This window comes from Chiloscyllium plagiosum, unplaced genomic scaffold, assembly GCF_037043375.1.
Source record: "Chiloscyllium plagiosum isolate Xiang-an unplaced genomic scaffold, Cpla_swu_hap1 HiC_scaffold_2, whole genome shotgun sequence".
NCBI lineage: Eukaryota > Metazoa > Chordata > Chondrichthyes > Orectolobiformes > Hemiscylliidae > Chiloscyllium > Chiloscyllium plagiosum.
In genome coordinates this window covers 2,220,758-2,233,961 of record NW_028270140.1, presented here as the reverse complement: position 1 = coordinate 2,233,961, position 13,204 = coordinate 2,220,758, and the positions used below count along the sequence as shown (strand labels likewise).

Genomic DNA, 13,204 nt, shown 5'->3' with positions numbered 1-13,204 from the left:
TAGGGGTGACTTGATAGAGGTGTACAAGATGATTAGGGGTTTAGATAGGGTTGACCATGAGAACCTTTTTCCACGTATGGAGTCAGCTATTACGAGGGGCATAGCTTTAAATTAAGGGGTGGTAGGTATAGGACAGATGTTAGGGGTATATTCTTTACTCAGCAAGTCGTGAGTTCATGGAATGCCCTGCCAGTAGCAGTGGTGGACTCTCCCTCTTTATGGGCATTTAAGCAGGCATTGGATAGGCATATGGAGGATAGTGGGCTAGTGTAGGTTAGGTGGGCTTGGATCGGCGCAACATCGAGGGCCAAAGGGCCTGTACTGCGCTGTATTTTTCTATGTTCTATGTTCTATGTACAAGATCTTTTAATAACCTAGCCCCATTATACATTATTGGATCTAAAACAGCCTGTTCCCAGGAGGGTTCTGCAATTGCCAATCAATGTCACTGAGTGGAAGCCTTATGCTCCTCTGGGCAACAGTCATCCATCGACCTCAATGTCACCTTTCTACCTCCCTGTCCTCTCCCAGTTCCCACTCTGCACCCACTCACTCTCTCCATTTCCCACCCTGCCCTAAACTCCCTCTTTTCATTCCTCTCTAATACACCTTGTTCCTGCTCTATCCCAGCTCCCACCTCCTTACCTGCCCAGCTCACTACAACCACCCCACCATGACCACCATTCCATTTCTATGTCCGTCCCTGAACCCTCAGACCACCCACCCAATTAAGCCAATATCTACAAGTCAGGAGTGTGATGGAATGCTCCCCACTTGCCTGGATGGGGGCAATTCCAACAACATTCAAAAAGCTTGACACCATCCAGGACAAAGCAGCCTAACCATCACCTTCAACATCCACTCCCTCTGCCACTGATGTATATTAGCAGTAGTGTTTACCATCTACACGGTACCTTTAAAAGCATCTTCCAAATGTGTGACTTCTACCACAACCCGCAAGTTTACCTCCAAGTCACATGACATCTGACCTTGGAAATATATCAATATCCCTTCACTGTCGCTGGGTCAAAATCCAAGAACGTTGTCCCTAAAAGTAGAGGGTCACCCACAATGCACCTCTTTCCATTCACCCCCTGCCCCAAAGGGGACAGCAGCAGTCTAAGCAAGAAGTTTATAATTGGACAAAGGCAAAAAATGCTGGATCAGCAGCAACATCGACATCCCTTGAATGAAACAACAAACAGAATCCTGACGGTCCAATTTCAGTGTGCTGGCCTGGGCTCCTTTTCCTTCTATGTCACATTGCTAATGACAGAAAAAAATAGTTTATGTTGCTACAAACAGTGATTTTCCATCTGCACTGAAAGTAATAGGTAAGTTCTGTCACAAAAATAAAGAGATTGCAAAGCCATTGTATGATATAAAATATTTGAAAAGGAATCATGCCAGACTCCAAACATTCTCTCTCCACTGATGCTGCCAGACCTGCTGAGCTTCTCCAGCAATTTTTGTTTTTATTACTATTGTATATTAGTCACAACTCTCTTTCATTTATTGTGTCCAGATGTTTTGTTCCTACAAGCTGTATATAATATTTTACTTAAACGTTGCCATGTGTTCAAATATTACATTGCATCATATAATAATGCCATTGTATAAAATATTAAATGACCCTTGTTAGGAAGAGCTAGACTTACGGACAATACATTGGTTTCCACCAGGTAGCGTTTTCCATCCTGGGCAGCAGTAAGAGTGAAATCGAGACCCACAGACATTTGGCCTGTATGCAACATTGAAAATCAAAACCAGCTAAACATTAAACAGAACACTTTACAATGGAAAGATAAGAATTATCACAGATTAAGTAAAAGTAAAACGAACCTCTTTTAAGAGTAATTAATACAGTAAATGCATGAAAAAAATGTTTTTGTAAAGATAAAGTTACTGAGTTTTCCAAAATGACTTTCTATGGCACAACTATATGCAGAGGAATGGAAAGTTGGCAAATAACGAAGTATAGGCTACTTTTTTCAGACAGAAGGGAACGCCATACATTTTGTCTGGATTATGTACGCTGTCAGAAATGCAATAATTCTAAGTAGAAATGTTAATTTATAATTTTGAAAACTAACAATTTCGCTCAAAACGGTTTTGCTTCGGCGAGAAAGTAACAATCTTTTCGAAAAAGACAATTTCCTGCTCTCTTCAAAATGATTGCACTTATCCGAGTCTGTGTGGACTCTGTACCGTATGTATCCCCTGGAGGCTTCCCCATACAATAACAAAAAAAACACTGGCTTTGATTTTACACAGTGAAGATGTGCTGTTTTATTTTAAAGGAAGTAGTTGTTCAAGCTTAAAAACACTAAAACTATGAAAGAAAACATCATTCACTTCAAAGTTTTGCAGACCATACGTCTAACTGGTTCTGGAAACGTTGCGGAATCATTACCGAACACTTTAAGGTCAAGTTGCTTCTCAGTTTTTAAGAGCAGATATCCAAGACATCCTCCCTGCCCTTTCTCAGTGTGCACGGTGACCATTGGTTCTGAGCATTTACAGTGTTTGGAGCTTTTTCTGGTTTGAACTACCATCTATATTGCAGTTGACCCACTGTCAGACACAAACAGATATTGAAGGAGACTTGAATCCAGCAACTCGCCAAGAGTACACTCACTGCACAATTACTGTCAAAAGTTAATGAGGGAAAGGTCAGCGAGTAATGAGCTTTCGCACGAAAACACAACAGCCAAAGTAAGTTGTTACAATGTCTAAAACAAAATTACAAAGATTCAAACCCATACACATTGTGATTGAAAAAGGAATTTATGGAAATACCCTCTCAACATATCATGCTGTCCTCTCCGTCTCACTCTGTTGGTTGCTGTCCTCATTTCAGTTGGATTGAACCTTTGAGCTTCAAGGTTTCTTGCATATTGCTGCTGTCCAGCCACATTCTCCACCGTGATACCTGTTATAGCTATCCATCCCAGCAGAACTCTCCAGCAGCACTGTATCCCCATCCCGGGAACACACTGTATCCTTATCCTGGGAATACACTGTATCCCTATCCCGGGAACACACCGGCTCCTTGGTTTGTAGAAGTAGATCCAGATCAAGTTTGTTATTTTATAATGAAACAAAAAAAGGATAATTTCACAGTCTCTGGATCCGAGGAACGTTCACGTTATAACAACACAGATCCTCTCAGCTGTTCCTAACTATAACAAAATAAAACCCTGGAAACGCTGCGATCTCTTTTCTTAAAAAGAATAAAGTTTGCAAAAGAAAAGATGCAAAAGAGATTTTGTTAGAGCTGCAAGTGGGAGCTCAGGAGCGAGCTGGCAGGGATAGGGGGGAAGCAGGGGTTGGGATGCATGGATGGAAAGCTGGGGCTGGGAGAGAGAGAGAGACAGCGTGCCCGGGCTCTGGGAGCGGAGACTGAGAAGCTGCAGCACAAACCGGACCTTTTCACTGGCTGCTCCCACTGGGAAAGGAGTGTGGGACGTGGGACAGGGGCTGGCTTTAGCTCAGGAGGAGGAGGAGAGAGAGAGCTCCCTCAGCCACACACACACACACATTTCACTAGCTCCACTCGGTGGTGTAGCCCAAACTGCACACGCTCTTGTGCCTCCTCTTGTCCCTGTTATTTTTTTCCTCTTCCCCTCCACCCTGCCGTTTGTAAAAGCGGTTTGAAATCATGGGAGACATGAAGCCAAATGTCCCGCCGGTCTGTACTTCCAGATGAAGGGGCAGCTGAGCGAGATCAAAGCTCCAAGTTCCACCAGAGTTCAGGAGTTACCAGCATATGCACCAGCTCCCCTCTCATGTTCCCCTGGGCAGATCTCCCACCCAGACACCTTCCCACCTAGACATCTTCCCACCCAGATACCTTCCTACCCAGACACCTTCCCACCCAGACACCTTCCCACCCAGACACCTTCCCACCCAGACACCTTCCCACCTCCCTACGATAGAAAGGATATTATGAAACTAGAAAGAGCGCAGAAAAGTTTTACCAGGATGCTACCTGAACTGGAAGGTTTGAGTTATGAGGAGACACAGGATAGGCTGAGACTTTATTCCCTGAAGAGGAAGGGGCTGAGGGCTAACCTTCTAGAAGGTTAGAAAATCATGAAAGGCAAAGATAAGGTAGATTGCTAACAATGGATGGCTTTTGCCCAAAACGTCGATTTTCCTGCTCCTCGGATGCTGCCTGACCTGCTGTGCTTTTCCAGCACCATTCTGATCTTGACTCTGATGTCCAGCATCTGCAGTACCCACTTTCGCCAAACCTTTCCCCATGGTAAGGGAGACTAAAACTAAAGGGCATCTGTTTAGGGTGAGAGGGGAGAGGTACAAAAGGGTCCAGAGGGGCAATTACTTTCCACACAGGCTGGTGAGTGTCAGGGACAGGCTGCCAGAGGTAGTGATGGAGGTGAGTACAATTTTGTCATTGAAGAAACATTTGGACAGGTACAGAGATGGGAGGTATGGGGGATACAGACCAAACACAGGCAAATGGGAATAGATTAACTATGAAAACTGGGCAGCATGCATAACTTGGTCAAAGATCCTGTTTCCATGCTATAAACCTCTATGACTCCCATCTTGCACCCCTCACTCTCCCCCATCTCCCAACCTGATCTCTTCCACCACCTGCCAGTAGGGGCACCTACTCCTTCTCCCATTGTCATCCCAACCTCATCACACCATCCAACTCCCTACCTATGCCCACCACTGTCCCACCTCCCAGCCATGCACCTTTCCAACTCTATCCTGTCCTACACATTCTCATTCCATCCCTCGCGGCCCCCACCTCTCTCCCTCTCCCAGCTGCCCTGCACTATCACCTTATTTCCAATACCCCTCCAGACCACCTTCCCAATTTGCCCCAATCACAATCTTCTCACTTAAACCCATCTATCCATTGGATTTAACATTGGTCAGAGTTGCTCCTGCTCCTAGCTCACAAATTGTCTCAAACTTTCAGGAATTGTATCCAATTTTCAAGGTACCTGTCAAAAAGGTTTTCCATCATACAGTTATTTTATTCTCTCTAATAGGTTGCTTGCAAACTTCTACTACACCCTCACTCTGAGCAATCTCACACTTGGCACATTTGCTCACATAAACATATAAATTGAAGAAGACTAAACAAGCTATCAAAGGCAAGCATGACTTATTAAATGAGCATGTGTATTTGTCAATGACTCCTAATATCACAATCCATATTGTTGTACAACAAAAAAAAAACTTTTGTTAGCATTACAACTGTTGTTCATCTTTACAGAATTAAATTTACTGAATTAAATATGTTGCTTGCTCTCTGATCAAACTCACAGGTCATACATACTTTTTTGAAACCTCAAAGAAGCCACAGGAAAATAGTTTTTTAACTTAATTAGTGAAAATATACAGCCCAGCTTTGTATCAACAGCAATCATAAACTCTTTATGATGAATTTACATTACAACTTCAACACCTCCTCAAAGGAGAGTTCATTTTACAATGCCAGTAAGGTCTCAGTATCAATCTGGGTTTGAGACTCAACCTGACTGCGAAGAGAAGCAGTTCGAGTCTGCACGAATGACAAAATCTCTCTTCGATTATATTTGACACCATGAGCAGTATGATTAAAGTTAAGCATTGCCCACGGCATCCAGCCTTTGCACCTCTTAGACACCCTTGAAAGCTGTCTGGAGTTAATTTAAATGTTTAAGCAGTGCAGATGCTTTCACCCACGTTCGTTGGGATAGTTTGAGGTCATGAAAAGCATTGTATAAATGAAACTTCCTCTTCTCCTTTACATGTTTAAATGTTAACTATCAAGAGAGGAGCCCTGCACTCGTGTGTAACCAGACTTGCGCTAAATGCTAGTCAGGGGAGTTGAAATTCCAGTCAGGAAATTTAAATCAGGCTAAAGTCTGGTTAGAACTCATACAGCAGCAATACACTCAGCAGAAAAAAAAGCAGAAATATTATTAATGATTTGACCAATTAGTTTTAGCAGGCTTCTCTCCTCTGCATGATTGAAGTAACCCCTTCCAATACATTATAACAGCACCCTTACTCACCACAGCTTTCCTTATGTAAAATCACATAGTGCTGCGTGTTGACAACAGCTTGGTCTCCCTGACACACCCCAGACTGTAGGAGTTCAACTGTGGAGAAAGAACCCAACACCAGCTTTAAATCCAAACATCATTTTTGAAAAAATTGACAATAATATCTAATGATCACTTTCCCAAAAAAGATAAAACAGTCAAAGGACCCAAAACTGACTTCAAACGAGTAACAAATATTTAACATTAATGTTTACATTTGAAGTATGAACAAAGATGCTATTCTATAAACAATGACATTTCCCAAGTTATTTCTAAAGTAATGACCTCATTGCAACTAATTTGACATGGAATGTTCAAAGTGAGTATTACAAGCTTTATAGTATATTGGTCTTTATTCATGAGGTGCTCTGGAAAGTAACAACTTGATATCCTATGCCAAAAAATTGACAAAGAAACTGGCTTATGTGCCACTTGTGATATATTATAATGTAGATACAATATGCATCAGGTTGATGCTAAAATCTCTCCATCATTTAGAATGATGTTTTGATAAGTGAAACATTTTTATGTTTTCTGTTCAAACAAGGGATTGCACTGACAAAATTGATGCCATATTTTACTTTCCTACATGGTGATCTAAAGTTGGGAATTCTTTTCTGAACTTTCACTTTGAATAATGGTACAATCCTCCTTTACTCTGTCATATTAACTAAATAAGAAGTCCCTTGAATACCATAACTTGCATTGATTTCCTGTGAACGCTATTTCAAGATAAAATTCCAAAGTTCATGTTTCATATTCGCTTCATTACACAAATGATAATCATCTTAGCTGCTTTAAATAAGAATTCCTTTCAGACTTAGCCCTTAGTTCTTTGCCATCAATGTATAGGCTTGGAGGTAGCAGATTCTGCTGTCCTGTATAAATGACCAGCCTTACTGCTATACTAAATCCTGAATGTTATAGGCACAAATGTTCTGTTCTCTTGCTGAGTCACTTCATTAGGAACTAAAGCTCTGGGAATGCTATGCCCTAAACAGAAACAATATATTGCAGATGTTGTCAATCTGAAATAAATAAACCTTTATGCACTGTAATTCTTTTCATGATGAACCCTTTTGTGGTAAGATTGAGAAATGCACAACAAGTTGAAACAGACTTTTTCCCTCTCTGATGGTGTGAGACTGATGTCAAATGTGGTAATTAATCAGGAGATAGTCAAATAAATAGATTCTTGATGTTGAGAAAATCTCTTGTGATTAACTTTCCACACTTTTGGTAGTGAGTTTAGAACCTTACCATCAAGTGGTAAAAACCTTATTTCAATGCAATAACATCTCAGTAATAGCTCAACTCATTGGCACTCTCAATCTTCCTCTCACCAGTTGAGAAGTTCAGTGGCACAAAAACTCATTTCAGGTAACTATCGCACCATTGCCCACTGCAGAAGTTGGACCCACGAGCCCACACCGACCCTCCAAAGAGTAACCCATTTCCTTCTGACTAATGCACATGACAAGGGCAGTTTAGCATGGCCAATCCACCTGACTTGCACATCCTTGGATTGCAGGAGGAAACCCACAGAGACACGGGGTGAATGTGCAAATTCCACACAGACAGTCACCTGTGGCTGGAATTGAACCTGGTTCCCTGGCGTTATGAGGCAGCAGTGATAAGGTGCCTCCATGGTCAGGACCATACTTTCTTCAGACCCTTCATCCACATTTCTCTATATCAGCAAAGAAATAGCCTCACAACATCATCATACAAACTCTCATTCCAACTCACCCATGACTTCAGGGCTTCGAATATGGACTTTGGAGTTGAGACAGAGTCAGAAATTCCACTCTAGTGGCAGGACATTTTACACTGAGGAGCAGCCAGGCCAATTATGTTTCTAAACAGGATTGTTAGCACTGCTTTCTGTGTCTCATTCAGAATATCTTTAGTGTTAACTTCAGAGTCAGCCTGTGTGAATTAGTTTAATTTTTAGTGCAAACCAGAGGCAGCAACCTGTGGCAAGAGGAGTAAGTATGTCAGCCAGGAGGGTTGGGCATGTCTTTGCGTGGCTCAGTGCTAGGGCAATGTTAAATCCGCAATGCTTTTCAGCAACTTGCATACATGTACTCAGAGAACATGGAAATATGTGGAAGTTAAAGGGAGAGGTCTTTCCATGGAGTCAGGGTTGATTCGAGTCTGTTAAAGCAAGGTTGATTACCACAGTCAATAAAGGAACAGATCAGACCCTGGTCCTGGGAATTAGCCATGGTCAGTTAGGTGACTGGTCATACATGATCGGGGGACTCATGGCTCTGTAATTTGCAGATTGGGGGTTAAATGGAAACAGTCCGGGGATCATATGTGACTGACTGATGATGCTGTTGAGAAATAAGTCAAACAGGTCTGAGTTACCTTAGCCTTGAAATGGTACAGTGGCAGTGTCCTATGTGTCAGCCAGAAGGTTTGGGTTGAAGTCCTATCTCCTTCAGAGGTGGGTAATATTTCTAAAGAACTCCTGTGTGAGATGCAGAAGGGGCATTGCTTTATGTCAGCGCTAAAAATCTGTATAGAGACATAACTGGCCTGGCTATTCCTCAGAGCAGTATGTTCTGCCATTAGTATGGAAGTCCTAACTCTGTCTCACCTTCAAGTTACGTGCTCAAAGTCCTGAAGTCATGGGTGAGTTGGAACGAGAGCTAGTATGATGGTGTTGTGACGCTATTGCTTTGTTAAAAAATTCTGTTTTAAGAATCAGGTGGCTCAGTGGTTAGCACTGCTGCCCCACAGCACGAGGGACCCAGGTAGGATTCCAGCCTTAGGTGACTGTCTGTGTGGAGTTTGAGCGTTCTCCCCATGTCTGTGTTGGTTCCCTCTAGGTGCTCCGGTTTCCTCCACCAGCCCAAAGATGTGCAGGCCAGGTGGATTAGACATGGGAAATGCAGGGTTACTGGGATGAGGTGGGTCAGGGTGGACTTGATAGGCCAATTCCATGAACATAGCAAATACCAGAAAACAAATAACGGCACCTGTCATCTCCTTACAAATATTAGTGTCGAGATCAGAGTGGTGCTGGAAAAGCACAGCAGGTCAGGCAGCATCCGAGGAGCAGGAAAATCGACATTTCATGCAAAAGCCCTTCATCAGAACTGAAGGCAGGGAGCCTCCAGGGTGGAGAGATAAATGAGAGGAGGGTGGGGGTGGGGAGAAGGTAGCAAAGAGTACAATAGGTGAATGGGGGAGGGGATGAAGGTGATAGGTCAGAGAGGAGGGTGGAGTGGATAGGTGGGAAGGGAGATTGGCAGGTAGGACAGCTCATGAGGACAGTGCTGAGCTGGAAGGTTGGAACTGGGGTAAGGTGGGGTGAGGGGAAATGAGGAAACTGGTGAAGTCTCACAAATATTAGTCTGCAGGAACTTAAGCTATGATGTGGCGCTGGTCACATTATGGTGTCCTGCTGGCAGGAGTATACTCCCAAAGGAACATTGACACTTTGGTTATTGACTGCATTTGATAAAATTATATATGTCAGTGCTCCTTAACAAATAATGACTGCTATCACCTTGTGAAGTATCTACGTAATCCTGTGTGAGGACTTCTTTTCTTGTAACACTGTGATCTCTCTGACTTGCCCAATAGAGTATCATATAATAGAGACAAAATGGTAGATGTGATTTAATGGAGTTGCCATGACTTATTGTACTGCAACACTTACAGGTGCCTGCCTCTTTTCCGGCCACATGACCCTCACAGGAATGGCTGCTGGGAGACCAGGGATACACCCTACAAACCAGGCTCATGAGACCTGTAATAAATCCACAGAGGGTCACAGAGCTAAGTTACAATGCTGCTCACTCTTCCACAAGGGTCATCGACCTCCTGGAGACATTGTTTCAATGCCGGGATCACTCGGCTGGGGCTTTGCAATGTAGTCCAAAAAGGTTGGCCCATATCATTGTTGCAAGGCCTACCTCTCACGGTTTGAGTTAATAAAGGACTGAATGTCCTGGATGTAGACAAGATGGAGATAATAATAAAGTCTTCAATCCTTAGAATGTGCAAATAGTTTCCTCAATTGGCACTTGGGTCTCAATTAACAACTTCTATGGTAGCATTAATCCTACAGAAAACATTATAACATTCCAGGTGATAAATATTTACAAACTGACGGTTTATTTCTAATGATAGCCTTCTATGTGCCCTCAGTTTGTCTTCACCTTTCTCTTCCCCTCCACCCTACTACAGTTAGGTGCAATCTGCCCTCTGCAGGAGGGATGGGAAAAACCTGCTAGGTCACTCATCCAGCTGACGTGGAAGATATGGGTGGTTGTCCATTGGTAATTTTGGCCGAGCCTCTCAAGCCTACTGGAAGTCTCCAGTCCAGATTCCAGGTCACCTCTTCAGCTTGAACTACTGCAGGCTTTGGTATCAATGGCTGGGGGGCAGTCAGAAGTCCAGGGTGCTTCCAGAGTTATCAATGAAGAAACTTTTTGCCTGTCTGTAATTCCTTCACTCTGAGGGTGCCTACTGGAACCAATGTGTATCTCTGAAGGGAATGGTCACTTGGAGTGAGGTCTTATCTCTCATTCTCCTCTCACCTTGCCATTGCTGTTGAACACCCATGACTGAAGCGATGGAGTGTGGGTCCATGCATATATCCACATCTTCTTTCCTTGACGACAGCTGAGAATGGAGCAAAAACTGAAATTGCTGGAGAAGCTCAGCAGGTCTGGCAGCATCTGTGGAGAGAAAGCAGAGTTGATTAAAGTTCTGAAGAAGGGTCACAAGCCTGGAAACATTAACTTTTCTTTCTCTCTACAGATGTTGCCAGACCTGCAGAGTTTCTCCAGCAAATTTTGCTTTTGTTTCAGATTTGCAGCATCCACAGTTTTTTTTGTCAAGAATGGAACATGCAAGCTGATTGTTAACAATATGAGTTAGGAGTAACTGATGGTCATTTCAGTGCCCAGTCACAGAGAGAAGATGGTGCCTTACCCTTGCAGAGTAAAGAAGATTATTGACTGTCTTCTTTCTGTACTACTGAGTCCCTTTCCAGCATGGACACATGCTGCCATCTCTGGCCAGGCTGCTGGGTTCTAGTGGATCAGCCTCCTGTTGTGAGCAGCAGGGCAGAGGACCACCTTTCTCTCTGATCTCCTTTCTACCCGTGCCTTTGGCCCAGGAAGCAGAGAGCTAGCTTGTTTTACTTCTCTTTCATTTGTTGAGACTTTGCAGGTATCTGAGAGATAGCTCCTGGATAACATTGTCTGAAGTGGTGTCTGGTTATTCTGACCTGGAAAGTCCTACCGAACAGGAATAGCCTCCATCTCACTGACCATGTGATTCGTCAATATTTTGTGCACCGTCTCACTTGCATAATCACTTGCATGTGATTATGCAAAATAATACCACCCAGACTCAGAAACAATGTCACATAAATCACTCACACTATTCTTTATCCAAATGTCTGAACAACGCTTGTGTCCACCCTCCTCACCCAATCCAACCTCATCCCCTCCGAATGTGCAGGGCTTCACTCTCTCTGCACCAATCCCAGTTCACCATCAAATCCACTGACAACGGGCAGGATGGTGATAGTCTGGAGAACGAACCTCTATGCTTCAGAGGCCGAACGCCAACTCTCCAACACCAAGTCCTACCTCCCCCTTTATCATGATCCCACCGTGACCCATCAAGCCAAAATCATTCGCACTGTCTGTGCCTTCATTGCCTCCAGTGATCTCCCTCCACTGCCTCCAATCTCATAATCCCCCAGCCTCGCACTGCCCAGTTCTACCTACTCCCCAAGATCCACCAAGCCCAATACCCCGGCCAACCCTCGGCATGCTCCTGCTCCACTGAACTCATCTCATCCTATCTAGACTCCACCCTCTCCCCCGTGGTTCTGGCACTTCCCACCTACATCTGCAACACCAACTGCGCCCTCCATCTCTTCAGTAACTTTAAATTCCCCAGCTCCCAGCGCTTTAACTTCACTATGGACGTGGAGTCCTTATACATGTCCATACCCTACAAGGATGGCCTTCAGGACCTCAGCTTCTTCCTCTCCATCCAGTTCCCCCTCCACCAATACCCTCCTCTGACTCGCCAAACTAGTCCTCACACTTACTGGCTTTTCCTTTATCTCCTCCCATTTCCTCCAAATCCAGGGGATGGCTATGGGCACTTGGATGGCCCCAGCTATGCCTGCCTCTTTGTCAGCCAAGTCAAACAGTCCCTCTTCCGTACTATAGAGGCACTGTGCCCCAACTCTCTGCCGTTACATCGACGACTGCATCGGTACAGCGTCCTGCACCCAGGCTGAACTGGAACAGTTCACCGACTTCACCCACAACTTCACCCCAGCCTCAAATTCACTTGGTCTATCTCAGACACTTCCCTCCCCTTTCTTGATCTCTCCATTTCCATCTCTGGGGAGAGTCTCCAGATGGAGGTTTACTATAAACCCACAGACTCTCACAACTACCTGGACTACACCTCCTCCCATCCAGTATCCTGCAAAAATTCCAACCCTCTCTAATTCCTCCGCCTCTGCCTCGATCTGCTCAGACAAGGAGACATTCCACTCCCAAGCATCCCGGATGTCCACCTACTTTGAACAACATGCTTCTCCCCCTTCTGTCATCCAGACAGCCCTCTGCCGCATCACCTCCATTCCCCATTCCACTATTCTAAACCCCACCCCATAAATGCAATAAAGACAGAGACCCCCTTGTCCTGACCTACCATCCAACCAGTTTCTGCATCCATCACATCATCCTTAAACACTTTCACCAACTCCAACTGGATGTCCCTTCAGCAACCCTTGGCATGCACCAAGCTCCCCACCAACACACCCCAAACCCCAGGTACCTTCCTCTGCAACTGGAAAAGATGCAAAATGTGCCAGTACACCAACCTCCTCACCTCCATCCAGGGTCTCAAACAGTCTTTCCAGGTGAGACAGAGGTTCCTCCAAACTAGTTTACTGTATCCGGTGCTCCTGATGTTGTCTTCTCTACATTGGGAAGGTTCACCGAGCATTTTAGCCAGGCCTGCAGGGGCCATCTGGATCTCCCAGTCACTGCCCATTTTAATTCCCCTCCCCACTCCCTTTCCGACAAGACCATCCTTGGCCTCCTCCATTGCCACAACGAATCATACCCCAAACTGGCTGA

General features: G+C 44.4%; 1 protein-coding gene across 1 annotated transcript in view; it reads right to left on the bottom strand.

The window, feature by feature from the left end:
• Positions 1-3,386, bottom strand: part of LOC122558088 (fibrillin-2-like) — a 339,601-nt gene extending 336,215 nt beyond the window's left edge. The window contains exons 1-2 of the mRNA XM_087994253.1: positions 2,800-3,386; positions 1,659-1,741 (exon numbers count right to left, since the gene is read on the bottom strand). Of these exons, the coding sequence (XP_087850379.1) occupies positions 1,659-1,741; positions 2,800-2,984 (268 nt within the window). The 5' untranslated portion in view covers positions 2,985-3,386. The remainder of the gene's footprint in view (positions 1-1,658; positions 1,742-2,799) is intronic.
• Between the last annotated feature and the right edge of the window lie 9,818 nt (positions 3,387-13,204).